Consider the following 19,700-nt stretch of genomic DNA (forward strand, 5'->3'; position numbering starts at 1 on the left):
GGATACCCCTTCGGGTTGCCGGGGCAGCTTCGGTAGCTTTGACACTACAGGTGCTCCGAGGTAAAGCGGCCTTGTTAACCGGCTCACATCAGGGAGAGGAATCCATGGCCGTAGCTGACTGAGATATTGGAGTCTTTTTGTGAGCTGAAGCTACCTACGGTAGAAATGGTCATACCTAGAGGTATTCACTTTTTGTCCGAGGGGAACGCCGTTGAACCAAATATGTTTCGAGCTGCAACTCAGGTGATTTTGTATCAACATCTTTCATTGATCCACCACGAGGCGTCCTTCGCGCTAGGTTGAATAACCGCTTTGGATCACTAATAGAGAGGATGCCTCGCACCTAAACAGGGCCATTTGCAGACGAGCTTTTCGATGGATATCTTTTTTGCGAAAGCTTCCTTTTCTGAAGATCATCGCTAAATCCGGCCTTTCCGATAAGTTCATTAAAGTCTGTTGTACACTTGGGGTTTCCGTCACATCCATAAGATACATATACAGCGGAGATTTTTATCCGTCATCTCATGCTCCTCCTCTCTAACTTCCAAAGGCCTCGGCTTAGTTGTCTTTGGACCTCCGATCTTCGAAAACGTTGAGGCCCAAGCCCTCAGAATCAAGGAGCAGCCTGTTCTTGCCGCCGGCCTCCTGGATGATGTTCGCAATTGCACGCGCATTCTCCAGCTTCTTCAATTCCACATACGACTTGCTCTTCTTGATGGCCTCACCGATGAGCTCCGCAGAACGGGCCTCACCCTGAGCCTTGACCACCATAGCCTGCTTCTCTTGACGCGCCTTGTCAACAATAAAAGCTGCGCGCTGCGCTTCTTGCTGTGCGACCTGCTTGGCCTCTACTGCCGCAGTGAATTCGGGGGAGAATGCGAGGTGCTGGGGTATGGTTAGCCAGAGATATCTACGACGCAAAAGAACGGGTGGAGGAATCGTACTGTAAGCGACACATCGTCCAGGAGGATGTTGAACCGGGCCGCACGCTTTGCCAGGTTCTCACGCACAAGCTTGGCAACCATCTCTCTTTGGGTGATCAATTGACTGGCGTTGAATTGCGCGACAACGCTCTTGAGAACCTCGTTGACGATTGAAGGAAGGACCCGCTCGTCGTAATCGGTACCGAGGGTACGGTAAATCTGAGGCAAGGCCGTGACTTCGGGTCTTGAAAGGACACGGCAGGTGATGTTGACCATTTGCAAATCCTTGGTACCGGTCAAGGAGGACACGTTTCTGGGCTTCGCGCGGACATCGTAGGTAATAGGGGTCTCGAACCAGGGGATCATGAGATGGGTTCCTATTCAACTTGTCAGAAAAACGATTAAGGCTAGCGAGATAGAGACCAAGCGGCGAAAGCAGACGAACCTTCGCCATAGATCTCCTTGCTAACACCATTAACTCTCCTGTACTTGATCGCTCTGTGACCACCATCAACGTTGAACAGGGAGTTTGAAAGGACCCAAGCACCACCACCAAGAAGGGCGAAACCGGTCAAGGCAGGGCCCAAACCGCGGGGAGGGATGGGGGGCCTGCCACCTGGGAAACCGCCGCCGCCGCGAGACCGGGCAGTCTGCTGAATCTTGTTCAGGAGATCCTGATATGGGTTGTTCGACATGCTGGGCTGCTGTGAAGTAATGGGCGGCCCAAAGATGATTTGGAGTAGGAGCCCTGGGTTGGTTGACGGATGTGGTGGGGAAATGGGGATTGAAGTCGTCACGATAGCTTGCCCGAGCTTTTCCAGCGTCGGAGCTAAGACCACCCACAGGCAGAACCACAAGCGAGGCGCATCACTAAAGTCCACTTGCCATCTGCCTACCACCCTACTGGCGCAACTGGGCTTCTAGGTACCGCCTGTCTCACTTTGGTCAAGCACAGACCATACGCTCACGTGGGTCGCTATAGCTTGTCGCGACGGGAGCAGGACCTTGATGGATCGTAGCTCGGAGACAAGTAGAGGTATCCACCCCCGCGACGTACATAGCCCCTGCATTCCATCGTCGAAGCGACACAGCGACAGAGAGTCCAATTTTTGACGTGTGCAAATCCAGAACTACAAACTTCCATTTGCAGCCACCAAAAGGTTGACTCCATTCCCAGAACTTCTCCCCGTTGTCAGAGTATTCCCACCTCGACCAAACCCCCATCTTACAAATCGACGGTATCTGGCAGCAGGCTTGGGCTTTGAAATTGAAGAGAAAAGGCTAAAGAGGACCCAATTGCCACCAGGTAGTCTAACTACGACTGTGTTAACTTCCATCTCATCCATTTGCCAAAGTTCGCTGTTCCTGCGCGGTCCCTATTGTTCCCATCGATTCATACCAATTCCTGGTTGCCCATCCCACCTGTCCAACATTTGGTTCGCTTGGTGATTCCCATTCGATCAGCCCACACAGCTCGCAGTCAAACTCACGCAGGATTGTGCCTCTCCACCCTCAGCAGCGCTACTGCTAGACACTTTGCGCTTCGTACAACATATTTGCTCGACAGTGAACGCGCGCATCGCCATGTCGACACGCCAACCTTCACGTGTGGTCTTCGTGGGAAACATCCCTTATGGTACGCAGACAACCCGCTTCTGTCCAGGTCAGACGACGACCATCTATAAAAGCCCACCCACTGACAGGGACAATGCAGGCCTTACCGAAGAGCAGATAACCGAAATCTTTAGCGGCGCTGGACGGGTCCTCAACTTCCGCCTTGTCTATGACCGTGAAACTGGAAGGCCAAAGGGTTTTGGGTTCGCAGAATTTCCCGACTACGGTGCGTATCCATCTCTGAATCAAGTATCCCTCTCCCGCGCACACGCTAATCAGCTTTCGCCGATCTCCAGATTCCGCTGCATCGGCTGTACGAAACCTGAACGACCACGAGATTATGGGTCGCAAGCTGCGTGTCGATTTCAGCAACGAGACTGTCAGCGACGAAGACGGTGGCAGAGATCGTGATGGCGGGGTATGGCACAAACCAACTCAACTCACCTCACTTTCACACCCAATCCACTGACCATGACGGCCTACCTAGTCGAATCAGAACGCCTCCGGTAGCTACAACGCTCAACCTCCCAATGGGGGAGGCTACAACACCGCTCCCCCCGTCAGCGCCGCCCCTCCTGCTCTCGGACCCTTGCCCCAGGGCAAAGACCTTCCCCCCGATGTTACCTGCACCGACGCGATCTCCCGCACCCTCAACACCCTTCCCCCGGCTCAACTTCTCGACATCCTCCAGCAGATGAAGACGCTGGCGACGAACGATCCTGCTAGGGCCACGGAACTTCTCAACCAAGCGCCCCAGCTGAGCTACGCGATATTTCAAGCGCTCCTTATCATGGGCCTGGTCTCGCCGGACGCTATCAACTCAGTTCTCGACAACCCGGCCGCTGCTGCTGCTCCTCCTATGGGTACTCCCGTTGTCCCCAACCCTATGGGCGGTGCTCCGTACGGAGCTTATCCCGGCGCCATAGCCACCCCCCCTGTTGCCCCTGGTCCTGTTGGAGGCTACGCAGCACCACCTGTCGCCGCGGCTCCTATTCCAGCTCCGACTGCTGCTGCTGCTGCCCCAGGGCAGGATGCAGAGGCGCTGATGCGTGCCGTTATGGAGTTGCCGCAGGAGACGATTGACAAGCTGCAGGAAGCGGAGAGGCAGCAGATTTTGGCGCTTCGCGCTCAGTTTTCTGCTCAGGGCCTACGCTAATATGACAGACGGATGATTCAACCAGTCAACTTTCCGTGAACATGGGCAAAAAATATGTATTGGGGCCTCATGTTCCTGTTTTTCTGTCGTTATGCATTCTTTTCTAGGCTGGTCAGGCGTTATGGTGGTGGCGGTCGGTTTCACACTCTAAATGGGAGCATTGCAAAGGTTCAATAGAAAAGGGTAAATATCGGTGAATTTAACAGCCACAGTCTGGAAGCTTAAACCGCTGAACAAAGTCAAAGTTTCGTAACGATGTATACTGACATAGCTTTGATCAGGTAGACGACACACATCATCAAAGGGATGAAGACAGAGTTGTGGACTACATGACTTTGCTTTCCGCTTTATTCTTTTAGAAGCATCTGTCTATCCAATCGCGAAAATGACAGATATTCAATCTCACTCCACAAAACGCCATCACCACCCCACAACGCCTGTATTTCGTTCTGTTTCTTTTGCCCATCCTTATTAACCAAAACGCTGTCATGTAGACATGTGCTCTCTCAGTACATGAGAGGATCTTGACCTTTTCGTCCAAAACATAGTCGTTGAACCCGTATGGTACATCATAAGCCCTCCTCACTTGCCTCCACTCACTCGCTTGCGTGCCTGTCTGTATCTTTACACAATCTTATACACACGCTTCGCAATCAGATAACAGCCAAACCCAAAAAGTAGCAGTCCCGCTGTGATGGCCGTGAACCACTTGAGGTCGCCCTCGTTCCCCTGCCCAGGGACCCAGACGTTCATGCCCCAAAGACCGGTAACGATGTTCATGGGGAGTACAATGGTACCCAAGACGGTGAGTCTCCCGAGCACGTCAGCCGTCTGCTCCTGTCGCTCGTTCATGCGTATGTTGATTTGCGCTAGGTAGTTGGCATGAGATCGTGCTAGGATTCTAAGTTGAATGATATGTTAGGATTCTGGGTTTGAAATTTGCTAGAAAGTAGTAACTAGTGGAGAAGCAATTGGATTGCTAGAGAGACAACTTACTTCTCATAGTGACTCAAGTTCGAAGTCATGGTCACAATATGATCCTGAATGTCACCCAAGTACAGACCGATCTCCGACCGAGGCGCCACCTCCCAATGCTCGTTGCAACGCTTTGCGAAGCTCTTGATGACGTCGGCCTTGTTACCGAGCAGTCTGTAAAGCGACATCACCTTTTTGCGGCAGTCGCCCACGCGTCTGAGCATGTCGCGTCCAGATTCGGCCGATGTTGCGTCGCCGGCCTCAGACTTTTCTTTGAGATTATCCGTTGGGAAATTCGGATCGTCTTCTGAGTGCAGTAGCAAAATGGCTTCGTCGATATCGTCGACTTCATCCTCGATGTTGTGAATCAGCGGACCAAAAACATCGGTAATGTCGTCGATAATGGCGTACGATATCCAATCCGATGAGAGAATGAGATAGTCACGCAGCTGACGAATTCGTCGACGCACGTTGGCCGGGTGCGGTGTTTGCGAAAAGTGGAAGCTTAGAACGCCCTCGCGGAACACGACCACGTACATGTTGACGGGCTCCAGAAAATTCTCGCTTGCTGAATCTTGGTCGAATGAACGATAATTGACGAAGTAATAGTGCCGGAAAAGTTCAACTTTTTCGCGAGCTTCCTGCATCATGATATCTTCAGCTGTGAGTGGGTGGATACCAAATGCCTTGGAGATAACCTTCATCTCTTGCTCGGTCGGGCTATAGATATCCAGCCACCACACTGGTCGGTCTCCATATTTTGGTGGCTTGCTTGTCTTTTCCGTCGGTGGCGACTTGGAACGTTCCGGAGATTTGGTATCTGTTGGCGTATGCTCTCCTGAGGTACGTTTCGAGTCCGTGACTGTCGTTCCAGCGTTCGAGCCACGATCTCTCCGAGCGTCGAAGTAACCTTGGGTAGTGGTAGTAAGCGATGGCTGCCGGCTTGGAATCCTTGGGTCACCGTTCTGGCCGCCTAGAACTTCATCTAGACCGACATGACGCTGATCCTCTTCGTCATCTTCGTCATCAGAGGAATCTGAAAGGAGTGGTGGATCGGGGATGAAGAGCTGTCTAAAGGAGCCTCCTGGCGGGACCAGTTCTGAAATGGTCTGGCTGTGAATAGTACTCTGGAATTCTTCATTGAAGTATGTGAAGCGATAAGGAGCATCTTCCTGAGCCCGGTACCAGCCACGGTGGACTGGTCTTAGTCGTCCGTTGATCAACTGAGGTTCTGTGATCTTTTTTGCATGGCGCTCCTCACTTCTGCCTTCCTTCTCATACCTGCTCCATTCCTCCAAGATAGCAAGATCCGGCCATTTGCCGCGCCGTCTTCTCTTCATGCGATACGCAGTGGGATCACGAGTGCGAAGATCCTCGTCAGCGATTTCAGAGAGGCCATCCTGGGGAAAGCACACGTCCTCCTCAGCCTGTAATGCGATTGTGTGTCGTCGTTCCAGAGATCCTACCAAGTCGCTCTCTTCATTTAGAGTTCGCCTGCCAGGGGAATTCGGCATGGAGTTGACATCATCCCGCATCATGATATCGCCGAAGCTCATGCTTAGATCGCGATCGGTTGCGCCCATGGGAGGAGTTCCAGGCACTGATGGAGGATAGTTGACATTATAGCCTTCTGTGCCGGTTGCGCCAAGTGATGTGGCCCGTCTCCTTTTGCTGCTGTCCCTGCTTGATTCAAGACGACTGGCGACTGAATCCCTTCGCGCGGTGTCGTTTGAACCATAACCTGCAAAGCCTTCGCTTCTCTGGAATACGGAACTAGAGAGAAGGGGTGCTCCTTCGTGCTCGTCTTCGCTGTTGTTGCTGCTGGCCACCACTGTTTTAAGCCTGCTCGCGACCTGTGGTGTTGTCAAATGCGAACTTTGCGATACTAACATCGATGGCCGTCTAGGTCGTAGGAATGGTTGTTGTTCTCTGTAATCATGATATGTGTAAGCTCCTGCTAAACCCCCGCTTGAAGATGCCATAAACTCACCTATGATCCAAAAGCGCCTCGCTATCAATGCTTGTATTGCTGAAGTTGTTTCCGGGCTGCGAATAAAAACCGTTTCTGGCTTCCGCAAGCGCCTTATCATTCATTCTCTCCTGGGCCATATCCTCGGAGGTGACGCCGAAAGAAGTTCTTCTATTCTTCTTCTTCTTCTTGCCCGCTCTATGGTTCTTTCTTCTTCGAGATGGTTGGTTTTGAGGAGGTTGGCCTGCGGATGGCCCCGAGTTCGACGCCGAGGCATCGTGCCGTGGGGGGGTATTTAGATCCATGACATTGGTCAGCGATTCGCAACTTGGTAGGTGGAGTTGTACGTCCTGGATCTCGTCTTCGATGAACCTGTAGATGACTAGGTGGGTGGCTGGTGGATGATTGTTGGTTGGACTGGATGATTGGGTCCCCTCTGTCCAGTGAAGCTAACAAGACGGACAACCACGTTCCTAATCAATGAGTGGGACAGGCGATTTTAGCTCCGCGCAGGCTGAAATAACATTCAGGTAAAAACTGTGGTATGGGTTTGAAAGAATGCCAGTTTGTGCCCGGCGGAAAAAGTGTGGTGACCTTGAGACGAAAGAGATGACGTGAGAGAGCCAGAGCCAGCAGGCAGGCGAGCGCGGGCGCTATGGCAACTCGGTTGGGATGCAGCAGGCAGACGGCCTAGCTTGGAAATGTATGGCAGCCGGAGCAACAGATGTTTACTGGTAGATCCACGTCAAACAAGAAGAAGAGAAAAATTTAAAAAAGGCTGTGGCACCTCTTGAATCTTGAATCAGGGTAACCAGTGTCTTATCGAAGGCAGTGCGACTTGGTGTGATGATCAAAGAAGCCTTACAATCGCACGTTGATGTCGACGTCGAGACCTCTCGCACGACGTACCAGTGCTGCTTTGAATGTTGTATGAATGAAATTATGTAATAGAGTACCTCTAGGAAGTACCCACCTTGCCTGTATCAGCAACAGCAGATGTGTGGACGCGGCTCTGCGTGAGAAACAGATACGACAGCAGACGAGGACGAAAGTTCTTGAAACATCGGGTTTCGACGGAATTGAAACAGTCAATTGTCGGGAGGTAAGTATGGCCGGGCTTCTGTCCTGGTGTCTTCCTTTCCACTTTCTACTGACCGTGACAGGAAAAAAAAAACTACAACTTCCAATCCGGCCCGGTGATGTCAACCCAAGCAGGGATCCACTGTATCACTGCTGGTCAGGGCAGCGCTGTGTAGCCACAACGCCCAATTCCCAAGATAGTAGCCCAGGTAACGATGGTCAAGTATATGTGGAACGAGGCACGCAGTAAACTGCACCTGTAAGCTTTTCACAGGGTAATTCGCTGTTAGTCATGTGTCGGGTAGGTCAACCGCTAGCGTACGGCTGTACACTACTAGGTGGTGACCCACAGACACACAACTTCCACTTCTCCGTTGTGGAGGGTGAAGAACCCTCAAAAAAAGCTTGATCATGGCATCGGGTTCTTTGCGATCCATGGTTTTTCAACTGTGTCCTCACGGACGGGGCGCCTGCCGCCCAACGGTCTGTCAATAATCAGGAAGAATCTATCCTAACTGACTTAGAGCCCATCTCTTCACGCTGAGTTACCGGCTTGTTCGATGTACACTAACAAGTAAGTACTCTACCAGTGGATAAGGCTACCTACTGCGTATAGGTGGGTGTGAGTGCGGATGCGCCTCCAGGTCACCACAACCTTGTGGATTCACGACCCTTGAGAATCCATTGCCGAGGTATCTACCACAGTATGTATACAGGCCGGTACCGTTGAGAAGCTGTTACACCGACAATCCGTGGAGTTCAAACAACGAACATAACATTTCGCCAAGAATCCATGGATCGCAGTTATAACTATATTATCTACTATCCGTGTGTCTGGATTTATGGTCATAAGCAACACATTTCGCGCCATTTCCGTTGCCGCCATCGTCTTGACTTCATGGAGTCGAAAAGCCTTTGCTTGACCGCCGAAAGTACGACATCGGAATCGGAGTGAAATACAAATTCAATGACATCATATGCTGTAGTTCACGCACCGATACCTACGCCCGCGAATAGAATGTCTTCCCTACAAACTCGACTTGTTTCTGGTTGCGCGGTCGGATGAAGACACCGCAAGGCTTGGGGTCTATCAAGTGTTACTGTGTACACCGCGGAATTATCGATTTAGTGTATATCGTATTGCTCGGATGCGAGGTTGGATGAAAATCACCTCAATTGCGGTACGTAACCTATCAAGGCTCCAGCACCGACTAACATCCAGCTTTACCAGCTATGACATTGATTTGCAGCTTTCGCCCTGCTTGGTCACCCCAGCTAGAGAATCCTACAAGAAACAAATATATCGGTAATATGAAGGACCATCCCGACTATTCACGCTCAGCAGGACCTACATGTAGATGGAAATGGGGTGATGTTCTTTAAGTCATACCAAAGTCTAACGCGAATACGTCCATCACCGGTAGGGTCGATATAGGTATGCTCATCTTACCTCTTTTAATATGACAGACTGGTGCCATATCCCCGCTCCCCTGACAAAGTGGATGCGAGGCACGGGTAACCCCTCCTTCAGCTACCTGCGGAGAAGAGGAGGAATCGGCGTGGGGTAGAGGTTGAATAAGGTCAAGACTAGGTATTGTATAGCTCTGGGTGGTCTTATAGTAACTTCGGCTTCCCTTTCTCGAACTAATAGAAGGAACATTTGATATTCAATACTCGAATCAGTTTGTCCTCGTTACCAAGTATTCAGACCTGTCACAATGTCCTTCCCAAAGCTTATCCCGGCCTTCACGGCTCAGGTATGTATACACTCCTCTTCTAGTTGCTTCGTTGTAGATGATTCAATGGGTGTTCTTCGGGTTGTACTATTCAGGATACCTGTCGACATCGCTCAACCTCGGAACAAAAATAGCATCATGCTCCCTAGAGGATGTCTCCCACTCCTTGGCCGATTACACTATTCCAGTTCCGATACATATCTAACCACTCCATCTCTTACTTCCAGATCGTGATTGAACCCCCCGCCAACATCGGCACCACTGCTCGCGGCGGCACTATGCTCTTCGTTCCCTTTGTGCCCAACAGCGGGTCTGTCAAGTCGGAAGCCTCGTACCCGATCCAACTGGACGCCGAGTTCGTGCACGGCGCCGACTACGTGCGGATGGACCCGAACGGCGAGAACGTGCGGCTGGAAATCCACAGCGTCGGCAAGGACAAGACGACGGGTGCGTTGTTCCGGTTCAATTACACAGGCACTGTCTCGCTGGCGGGTGCCGCGGGCAAGGTGTTCCGTGGCGAGCCGGACATGGCGACGACGGGGTTTGGTGATGCTTGTGAGTGTGACCTTTTTTTTTTTTTTTTTTTTTTTTTTCTTTCCCTTGCGATGTATTTGTTTCGGGTCTGAATTACGATGTGGATGTTGGATGGTTTGGGTGAAGGACGGGAAAAACGGTTTGATTTGTCACTCTTCGAGAGAGAATGCTGGAGCTTCTTGGTTTGCTGACGAGAGATGAAATGGCTTATAGTTACCCACCACGTCTTCGAGACCGGCAATGAGAAGCTCTATCCGCTGCAAAACAAGGTCTTCGTTGGATCTGGCAGGTTCATTATTGAGCCCGGTAAGCCGATTGTTGTCGAGTACAAGATTAGCGAGGTGACTGCCTCCTAAGGAGTGTGGTACAATGTAATGAAACATGAGTGATGGCTATCATGCTAGCCTCCTCAAACAAAGTGCTATGATGATGTTTTATGCGCGATCTTATGGAAGTGTAAAGTGAAGGATAGAAACTCATATGTTATGCATGGTTGAAGTATGATACCAGGCATCAAAATCCACCCTCCTTTCTTCATGACTCAGATTCAGTGGTCTGAAGGTATCTTTGCTGTTCGCTATTTATAATTACGAGCCATATGACATCTCATTCACACCTATGTATACCAAATTTTTGGACATGTATAATAGCCGAGTAGCAGTTCATCTCGAAGCAGACAACCGAGCCGGCAAAACCAGCTAGTCACAACTAGCTCGAGGGTGGGCCGCCCGCCTTCTGGATAAGAAGATGCCCAACCGAGATATTGGCGATTTCATATGCCTTGCAGCCCTGGGGGAAAGTGCCCAAAGCAGCCCAAAGATCGATAAGCGGCTGCATCGGCTCCAAATCTGTCTTCTTCAACAGGCCGAGCGTGGTGGCCGTCAAGATGAAATGGCTGAAGCAGCTGTTCATGGACTTTTCCAGGTTGAGGCAGAACATGTCGTCAAAGTGTGACCAGTACAGGTGCGCGTAGACGCGGAACATTTGCCGGAAGATGGTCTGACACGTCTCCATGAAATTCTGCGGGAAGCCGCTTCGCTTGCCGATCCAGTCCGGGCCCGACTCGGGCAAGGGGGTGCAGAAGGCCGGGTTGTCAGCGAAGGAGACGCCCGCAGGATCGGTGGGGAACAGGTTGCTGTCGTCAATCTTGCCGCTGATGTAGCGCTGAACGAGGCTGAGGTATTCGTATGCTGGGATTTCCACGGGCTGAAGCCGCGAGTTCAACCAGGTGAAGGAGTGGGAGCTGTGTTGGATGGTTAGTTTACAAAGGAGTCATTGGATGACTAGGACGCAGCTGAGTTGCTAGAAAACTTACGCTCCCGCAGACATCTTGGGACATTTTCGAGAGTTGCAGATCGAGCTGCCATCCTCTTCCCGGTCATGGACGAGTTTAATGAAGGTAATGAGCATCCGCCAGTGGTCCACGACTATAACACGAAGTTAGCAGAGCTACGAATTTCCTGATGACGTTCGACAACCGTACGTACCTTGATGTGCTATCCACTCTCCCATTTCCACCGTCTTAGGCTTAGCACTAAGGGTAAGGAAATTGCCCTTGACGATATGTTTGCCATAGTTGCAGTTTAGCCATTGCGGCTTCACTTGGGGGAGATGATATGAAGCAAGGACCTCCTCCGCTGAGGGGATCGAACCATTATTGGGATCCATGCCGATACTTTCAGCGAGAGAAAGCGAGTTCTGGATGGGTGGCAGTTTCACTGAAAGAGTTGGAGATGTATAACCAGGAGATGTCTCGAGTGAGTGTATGGAAGGCAAAGAGTTCTGAGGGTTTTGCTGAGTCGGACTGGTTGGGCTTTTGTGTCCTCTAAACCGAGCGTTTCTAGAATGATACTGTTAGTTCCCAATTCCGTTGCTTGGTAGAAGAGTGCATTTGTAAATAGTGAGTCAACAATCCGCCGTCACTGATACAAGGCGGATTATTCTCATAGCCGCAGACATATCTGTCAGCTAAGCTGAGTATCCAACCTCCAATTTGCGGGATAGCATGATATCTGGTTAATATGGTAAAGATTCGTATCGTGGAAGGGAGAGTGAAGGCTCAACCGTTGTATGACCTCCTCTTCAAATTCACCATATAGTGAACATCAAAGTCACCCGCTCAATGGTTGTTGGTTATTTGTTCAGAGAACTTGAAAGTCGTGTTGGGCCGTGACGGGCTTGGCATAAAAGGGGTAACGTTGCCCATATACATTGTAAGTGATGTGATAGTCTCATATAGAGAAGCTCACTTCGACCTTCGGCACAAAGCACTTGCGGGTGTTGATGAGCAAGGAGGGAGACGATCCTAAGGTAACCAGGAGGACCTGACATGGGAAATGGATGGGGGGAACAAGGTAGAGAAGCAAAGGGGTTCGTACCTTTAGGCAGTATACGTACAGAGATGCTTGAAGATGTAGAGACGGCGTGGTAGGCAGCTCCGGAGATGCAGGGCTCCAGGTAGATTTGGGAACAAAGATGAAGATATCGAAACCACTCACATTCCAGAAAAGAGGTTGGACATGGTCTCAAATAGCGGACGAGGAGATGTACGGCATCAGCAATTAAGGGACGGGAAGAGGCGAGCAGGAGACAGGCGTGACAGGGCACCTAGACTAGAGTCTTACTAGGGGACGGGACTAGGGAGAGCTAGGGCGGCCAGGAGACTGCTTCTAAGGAGGACCGCACCCCACCGCCATCCACGATGATAGGTGCTAAGGGACCGTCTGACTGGGCAGCCGCTCCGAGAGGGGACCTTTAAGGTGAACAGCTTGGGTTGGGAACGTCCTCCTGAGTGGTAGTAACGTCCATTGGAGTTTTCGGAGAGACTCGCTGCTCCCAACTTGTTTCTGAATGCCTGCTAGACTTGCCCCTTCTCACACGTCAACCATCAACTCCATCTCGCAAATGCAACAGGACGGAGCAAGCCGCCACAAATAGGAGGCTCCATGGTGTGAGGGTCTAGAGGGGTCGAAGGGGCATCCTGTCAGGTTGCTAGGGGCATCCGCTGGATTCATGAAGGGGGATTGGATCAATGCTACGGTATATGATTGGGAGAGAGCAACCTCCAAGGGATTGATCCCCGCTATTTCTGGCGCCACAGGAGACCTTCAAGGTTCGCGCCCTCACCCCGCCTTATCGTTATCGCAGCCTCAGCCCGGCCCACTCATCAGTGACGCTTAACCTCAAGCCACACTTGGGGTATTGACTGGACGCTACTTACGGTCCGAGTCAGGTCCTGCTCGCTGCATTCACTGAAGGCCATTGGACCACTCACTGCGACCCGCTAGTAGGAAGGAGGTGTGCGACTGTGGACTCCCGTCGACGCGACCTTCAAGCTTCCCCAAACTTGTAAGCCGCATCGCGTAAAACTATCAACTATCATCCAACTTCAACCAAAACCGATCATCATTTGAACATCAACCTTTCTTGCGCATCACCGCCGGCACATAAGAATATTCCTCGAGCTCGAAGCGCACCCATAACACAACCAAATCGGCCAATTCTCACGCAGCATCAACCCAGCCGTCACTCAGAATGTCCGATTCAGAGGATCATATCGACAACGTCCCAGACGATGCTGGTGACGATTTGTTTGGAGACGAAGACGTTAACGACGACCAGCCGCTATCGGAGATTGGCGAGGACAAGCTCAGTGACCGTGACTTGAACTCGGACAGAGAAGACGACGTCGCCGACAGACATCATGACGAAGCTGACGGTATGGAGGATGAGGAACCGGAATTCCGCAGCAAGACCGTTGCAGACACACCGCTTTACCGCCATCGCATCCCCAAGTCCGAAGACGGCAGTGTATGTGCAGTCACTTCGAGATCACATGTGTGACAACAGAGTTGCTAACGGGATCGCAGCTTTACTCCTTCAAAGTCCCCGACTTCATCAAACTGAACCCGCTCGAGTACAACTCCGACACTTGGGAGCCGAGCAAATGGGATCTCCGAAACGCGCGGGCCGAAACACCAATTCCTAGTGTCATGCGCCGCCGTGACCCGAAGACCGGCAAGATGCAGAGCAATACCAACATTTACCGCTGGAGTGATGGATCCGTTACGATGGCGGTTGGCGACGAGCATTACGAGATTCAATCCAAGCCCCTGGCGCCTCCGCCTAACAAGCCGTACCAGGAAGTCCAAGACGCGCACTATTATGCCGCTGCGGCCCACTTGACAACGAACTCGCTTGTAATCATCGGACATTTTACGGAACAGTACATGCTGAGGCCGAACAAGAACATCCAGGATCACGCTCTTGAACGTCTCAAGGCGGAGTTAGCAACCGCCAAGAAGGAACGCGGCCCCGACATGATTATTCTCGCCAAGGAGGACCCAGAGCTGCAGAAGAAGCAGGCAGAGATGGCTGAGAGGGAACGTGCTAAGGCGCAGCGTCGTCGCGAGACCGCTGCCGCCCGCGTGGATGGCGCTGGAGGACGATTCAAGGGCGGTGCACTCTCAATCGGTGATCTGGAAGGCGGAAGACGCGGCCGCAAGCGTGGTGTGCCTGGTGGCGGTAAGAAGAAGAACCGTCGGCCCGAATATGACTCAGATGACGAGCTTCCCGGCGGCGTGCGCAACACCGACAAATACGACCTGGATGACGGCTTCCTTGTCGACAGTGACGAGGAAAGCGAGGAAGTGGTTGATGATGAGGAGGAAGAGGAGCTTCTTGATGACGATGACGAGGAGGAGGAGGAGGCTCCCCGCCGCAAGCGTCAGAGGACGGCGGAGGCAGATGATGAGGACGGTGCTGGCACCACCTCGCATCGCCGTAGACGGGCCATCGTTGACGATGACGACGAGTAGTTAATGAGAACTTCTTGCTTTTAGAGTTTGGGTTCTGAGCATGTTTTATTAGGCGTATTTGGTCATCAGGAAAGTAAAACATTGGGCGTTTTGGTTGGCATATTAGCTGGGGACAATAAGTAGGTCCCTGAGTGTGCAGGCGGGCGAGAACATGGGTATACAGTATGCTTGCATGTCCACATCTCAGCATTAGCTACCGATGTACATATTCTCCATGCCTCGACAGCGCTGGATGAATTTACAAGTATGATCGGAAAAAACTACATGTAGTAATTAAGTAGCTGAGATTATATTGTTCTCGCATGGTGTCTCCAGATTGCGTCTTCGAATGCCACGCTCAGCTTGCGCATCAAGTAGGTATCATTGTATTTGCATTCCTGTGAACCAAAACAAGTGTCCGCCGGACTTATTCCTCCTCATGAAAGCCATCGCTAGATGAACATGCTGCATTAAAAGTAGTTGGGAGTGCCTGTCCTAAAATGTCCCTGCGTACCTGGGAATGCCCCTATTGTGGCGCCTATCATCGTATCGTCCTCGTCCGAGCTAGGATAAAGAGCAGCATCGTCTGACCTCTCTGGCGGTGCGCGCATAGCCTCCAGTGTTGGGGGATCTAGTTGTGGCGGCTGAAAGGGCTTGAGAGTGTGAATCTCTCTACCCATAGGCATCTGTTGGAGTAATGGCCCCGATGGAGGGACGACCTGGGTCATTATCTGCGACAAGAGACCACATTGTTAGTCCATACGACAAGTCAAACGTGGGACATTTGAGGAACAGCCTGAAATGTAATCTCACCGTGTCATTTTGCTTTGACCATTTCTCCCACAGCATTTCATATACTCTTGACTCCTCAAGTCGTCCAGCATCTGCTCCCCAGTCTAGCCCTCTTTCCACCTTTTTGTCCTCCCTCTTTTCTGTCCACTTCTCTTTCAACCTGCCCAAACCTCCGCTCCTCTTACTGCCCCCTTCCGAGGGGTTCCTCTCAACTCCTAGCTCCTGAAGTCCCGCATTCAACCAAGCAATCGCCGTCCCAGTTTGCCCACCCAGCTCCGAGTCAATGCCAAAGAACCGACACGCCTTCGCTCTACTTGTGCGCCGCAAGTTATCTAGATACTTTAGAAAGCTCTCGGTTACCTTGGCTCCGCCCTCCGCTCGCGCCAGCCCCGCACACAGCGAGTACGCCTGCGCAGCGTGTTCGCTAGCCGCCAGACACAGCCTTGCAAACAGATGAGCCCTGACCTTGGGGATATCTGGCGCCTTGTACATCCACTCGGTATCGTTCTTGTTCCGATCTTGCGCCACCACAGCCGGGTACGGATCGTCCTTGAGCACAGCCAGGAGGGTGGCCTCAGCCATGGCGAGCGAGCACTGCGCTCGCAACGCCGCGGGCGAGATGTCGGCACAGGGCGGAGCCATCCCGTAGCCGCTACTTAGCCCTTCGGCCCGGAGCGCGAGGTAGTCGTAGATGGAAGCCGCATCGAGCAGGTTCTTGGTCGCGGCGCTGACGGCCACTTGACGCTGCTGGGTGCCGACGGGCGCCGTGGAAAGCACGTAGAGCGGATGCAGCGCGGTGCGGGCCTGCAGTGTGTGCGCGTTGGCGAGGCAGGAGAGCACAAAGAAGACTTCGTATTCGAGCGAGTGCACTTTGACGCGGGCGGGGTCTTTGCCGGGGACGGCGACGGCGGCGTTGTCAGATAAGGTGGGCCGCCATTCGATTATGGGTGCGGTCTTGAGGATCACGGCGATCTCCTCGCCGTTGATCGCTTGTTGGCTGAGGCCGGCATCGACGGCAAAGAGATAAGGTAGGTAGGCTATGAGGCTGGAGACGACGGTCGGGAGCTTTGCGACTTGGTGTTCGCGGGGAGTGCGCTTGAAGGCCTTGAGGTCTTCGCGAACAACGCCGCGGCGGGTGCTAGCATTGAGGGGCAGCGAGGGATGGGACTCGCAGCTGAAACAAGACGTAAAGGAAAATGACGAGGTTGTGGGCAACACGAATGGGTAAGGCATGGCGACTCTAGTCACAGTTGGATTGTTATATCAGCAAATGGTCAGTCTTCTCAATTCATTGCCGTGTTCCAAACTTCCATGGTGTACGTGTGGTTGTGACGAAGCCCCCCAGTTGTTGGCTGGCCAGGAAGGTTCTCAATAGGTATCGGATGGGACCCGTTGGAGAAAGCCAGCTGCGTCACTTGTCGGCCCGCTGATTGACGAGGGGTTAGTCTAGGTTCTAACCGACATCCCCCGCCGCTTGACTATACTTAGGTACCTATCCTAGAAGCCAGCTGCTGACAGCCCGAGAAAGGTAGCTCCCAGTTGTGAGCTTGGACTACACAGCCCGTGTACCTAGGTTTCCCCATATCGGTCCCACCCAAGAACCTTGTCGGCCGCCGCGACGCCAGATTGCTTGAAACGTTGAATGACATTTGCGAATCCAGCGCCCACAATTTCCCCAAGCATCTCCTTACGGACACCTTCAATGCCGCCCTCCTTTCGACACAGTTCTGTTCGGTCTCGATTCCGGTAACCATGCCCGGGCCCTCTCCTCATAAGCCCAGACGGAAAGCGAAGCGGGCTGGCGGCAATGGCCCAAGCAACCTTCCTGTCATTATGGAGCGCGAAGCTCTCGTCCGCATCCCTTCCTTTCCCCTGGCCGCCTTCCTCTGGCCTGCCAGGAGTTCTGTATCGCAATGGGAGTTATTACCGTTGATACTCATGGCAGTTGGTCTGTTCCGCTGGGCTGCAGGTCTTTGGGGCTATTCTGGTACGTGAACAGCCAGCCCCGTCTGGCGAGGCCGTGATTAGGTGTATACACTGAAAGGCTAACAAATTCCGAAAACACAGGCTTTGAAAAACCACCTCTGTTTGGCGACTACGAGGCCCAGCGCCATTGGATGGAAGTCACAACACATCTTCCCATTTCGCAATGGTACTTTCACGATCTTGAGTGGTGGGGTCTCGACTATCCTCCTCTTACTGCATATCACAGCTGGATTTGTGGCAAGATTGGGTCCTTAATCGACCCGGCGTGGTTTGCGCTCTACGACTCGAGGGGCTCCCATGATCCGACGCTCAAGATATTCATGAGGGCCACTGTGCTGGTATCCGAATATTTAATCTATATCCCCGCCGCTGTCATCTTCGTGCGGCGCTTCAGTAGGCTCAGCGGCGTTCCTGCCTGGACCTCCTCCGTTGCTCTTGTGGCGATCCTGATGCAGCCGGCCACCATCCTTATCGATCACGTCCATTTCCAGTATAATACAGTCATGTTGGGCTTTGTGCTTGCTAGCATGTCAAGCATGCTTGCCGGACGCAACTTTTGGGCCTGTTTTTTCTTTGTTATGGCGCTGGGTTTTAAGCAGATGGCTCTCTACTATGCCTTTTCGGTTTTCGCATATCTCTTGGGAGTCTGCGTGTTCGACCATACCAACATCCCCAGATTCAATATCCCGAAATTCATTGGGATTGCTCTGGCCACCGTGGTGTCTTTCGCAATCCTGCTCCTCCCGATCGTTGCTGGCACTTTGTCCGAGGCCAGCCGCGGGATCACTGCCCATCCTGGCGGTGCTCATCCCCCTCTCCCGTTGTTTGCGGATCTGGCAAAGCACTTGAACACCGAGGCCTTCTACTACCCGGTCATCGAGCAGCTCGTCCAAATGATCCATCGCGTATTTCCCTTTGCCCGAGGTCTCTTCGAGGACAAGGTCGCGAACTTTTGGTGCGCCATGAACGTGGTGATCAAGCTCAAACAGTATCCGGCTGAGCTGCTGCAGAAGGGTGCGTTAGTTGCGACACTGGCAGCAATCGTTCCGCCAAACCTCATCTTGTTCCTGCGACCCAACAAGCATCCAGGTCTCTTGCCCCTTGCCTTTGCTACAACCGCCTGGGGTTTCTTCTTGTTTAGTTACCAAGTCCATGAGAAGAGTGTCCTTCTTCCCCTGATGCCTATGACCTTATTGCTTGCAGGGAGACAAGGATTGGGCAAGGATACTCGTGCCTGGGTAGGATTTGCCAATATCTTGGGCTGTTGGACCATGTACCCGTTGCTGCAACGAGTCGACCTCCGAGTCCCGTATACCGTCTTGACTCTTCTTTGGGCTTACCTTCTCGGTCTGCCCCCGACGTCGCTGAATGCGTACTTCCAGGACGGCTCAAGCATCTGGAGTCAATGGGCCACCGCATTCATCCATGGCTTCTTTTACCTGACGATGGCGTTCTGGCATGTGCTGGACATGTTCGTTGTGGCCCCGAAGGACAAGCCAGATCTTTGGGTGGTTGCCAACGTTGGCGTTGGTGCTGCTGGGTTTTCGCTGTGCTATCTTTGGTGTCTCGGGAGCCTTGTCATCGAGAGTGAGATTCTACCCCCGTCTTGGACCGGCAAGGAAGCAAAAACAAAAAGTGAATAGAATAGGCAGGGGGGTAAATCCGTCACGGAAATTCGGCCGCCTCACACTCTACGCCATGGACTGTATAAGCCGTTCCTATGGGTCAGCCTATCTGCTATGACATATACACCGTGATATATTGTTCGAATTGAATCTTCTCATCATTCGGTCATTGATCGACATTTAAATTTACCTTGAGAAGTCTGGAACCAAAGGCCATGAGTTCGTTCTCTTCATGCAACCAGTAGGATTTGCACGGCGCGCACGAATACACTCCATGCTGTGTTATATGAATTGTGTACAAGGCGTGCATGTCTGGGGGAGGAGGCCCATTCTACCACCCCAGCCCGATTCTTGAACTCAAGCAGGCCGACAGACACTGCCATGTGTACGTGCCTCCAGGCGCACACTTGTGGCGAGTTTGAGGATCAGTGCTGCAGCGGGAAGGACGAAGTAGTATACACGGCAGCAGCGGGGAGTGTCACAAGCATGCCAGAAGACTGACACGACTGGTCAC

General features: G+C 52.3%; 8 protein-coding genes across 10 annotated transcripts; 4 read left to right on the forward strand and 4 right to left on the reverse strand.

Moving 5' to 3' along the window:
• Positions 1-209: 209 nt before the first annotated feature.
• Positions 210-1,789, reverse strand: NCU03310 (prohibitin-2). Its single transcript, XM_959394.3, has 3 exons — positions 1,369-1,789; positions 945-1,300; positions 210-885 (listed from the first exon to the last, which is right to left on the reverse strand). Exons 1-3 carry the CDS (start codon positions 1,616-1,618, stop codon positions 559-561), a joined length of 933 nt encoding a protein of 310 aa, XP_964487.1. The 5' UTR covers positions 1,619-1,789; the 3' UTR covers positions 210-558.
• A 184-nt stretch (positions 1,790-1,973) lies between these two features.
• On the forward strand, positions 1,974-4,254 carry NCU03311 (polyadenylation factor subunit CstF64). Its single transcript, XM_959395.3, has 4 exons — positions 1,974-2,559; positions 2,638-2,763; positions 2,834-2,955; positions 3,025-4,254. Exons 1-4 carry the CDS (start codon positions 2,508-2,510, stop codon positions 3,691-3,693), a joined length of 969 nt encoding a protein of 322 aa, XP_964488.2. The 5' UTR covers positions 1,974-2,507; the 3' UTR covers positions 3,694-4,254.
• On the reverse strand, positions 4,000-7,760 carry NCU03312 (CorA family metal ion transporter). Its single transcript, XM_959396.3, has 3 exons — positions 6,659-7,760; positions 4,690-6,597; positions 4,000-4,594 (listed from the first exon to the last, which is right to left on the reverse strand). Exons 1-3 carry the CDS (start codon positions 6,940-6,942, stop codon positions 4,318-4,320), a joined length of 2,469 nt encoding a protein of 822 aa, XP_964489.1. The 5' UTR covers positions 6,943-7,760; the 3' UTR covers positions 4,000-4,317.
• Positions 7,761-9,211: 1,451 nt separating this feature from the next.
• On the forward strand, positions 9,212-10,528 carry NCU03313 (hypothetical protein). The gene is made up of 3 exons (XM_959397.2): positions 9,212-9,474; positions 9,681-10,008; positions 10,201-10,528. Exons 1-3 carry the CDS (start codon positions 9,436-9,438, stop codon positions 10,341-10,343), a joined length of 510 nt encoding a protein of 169 aa, XP_964490.1. The 5' UTR covers positions 9,212-9,435; the 3' UTR covers positions 10,344-10,528.
• Positions 10,241-12,855, reverse strand: mob-2a (mob2-like-a). Of its 3 annotated transcripts, none has more exons than XM_011394846.1 (4): positions 12,486-12,855; positions 11,475-11,827; positions 11,303-11,414; positions 10,241-11,230 (listed from the first exon to the last, which is right to left on the reverse strand). In XM_011394846.1, exons 1-4 carry the CDS (start codon positions 12,506-12,508, stop codon positions 10,696-10,698), a joined length of 1,023 nt encoding a protein of 340 aa, XP_011393148.1. In that variant the 5' UTR covers positions 12,509-12,855; the 3' UTR covers positions 10,241-10,695. The 3 variants fall into 3 exon arrangements, with proteins under 3 accessions (XP_011393148.1, XP_011393149.1, XP_011393147.1); XM_011394847.1 differs by having other exon boundaries at positions 12,385-12,855; XM_011394845.1 differs by having other exon boundaries at positions 12,366-12,855.
• Positions 12,856-13,260: 405 nt separating this feature from the next.
• Positions 13,261-15,120, forward strand: NCU03315 (hypothetical protein). Its single transcript, XM_959399.2, has 2 exons — positions 13,261-13,797; positions 13,857-15,120. Exons 1-2 carry the CDS (start codon positions 13,522-13,524, stop codon positions 14,802-14,804), a joined length of 1,224 nt encoding a protein of 407 aa, XP_964492.1. The 5' UTR covers positions 13,261-13,521; the 3' UTR covers positions 14,805-15,120.
• Positions 14,982-16,957, reverse strand: NCU03316 (pH-response regulator protein palC). Its single transcript, XM_959400.2, has 2 exons — positions 15,597-16,957; positions 14,982-15,514 (listed from the first exon to the last, which is right to left on the reverse strand). The coding sequence occupies exons 1-2, from the start codon at positions 16,806-16,808 to the stop codon at positions 15,254-15,256; spliced, it is 1,473 nt and encodes a 490-aa protein (XP_964493.1). The 5' UTR covers positions 16,809-16,957; the 3' UTR covers positions 14,982-15,253.
• Positions 16,958-17,089: 132 nt separating this feature from the next.
• NCU03317 (glucosyltransferase) lies at positions 17,090-19,468 on the forward strand. Its single transcript, XM_959401.2, has 2 exons — positions 17,090-17,562; positions 17,643-19,468. The coding sequence occupies exons 1-2, from the start codon at positions 17,328-17,330 to the stop codon at positions 19,202-19,204; spliced, it is 1,797 nt and encodes a 598-aa protein (XP_964494.2). The 5' UTR covers positions 17,090-17,327; the 3' UTR covers positions 19,205-19,468.
• Positions 19,469-19,700: the final 232 nt, after the last annotated feature.

This window comes from Neurospora crassa, linkage group I (assembly GCF_000182925.2).
Source record: "Neurospora crassa OR74A linkage group I, whole genome shotgun sequence".
Lineage (NCBI taxonomy): Eukaryota > Fungi > Ascomycota > Sordariomycetes > Sordariales > Sordariaceae > Neurospora > Neurospora crassa.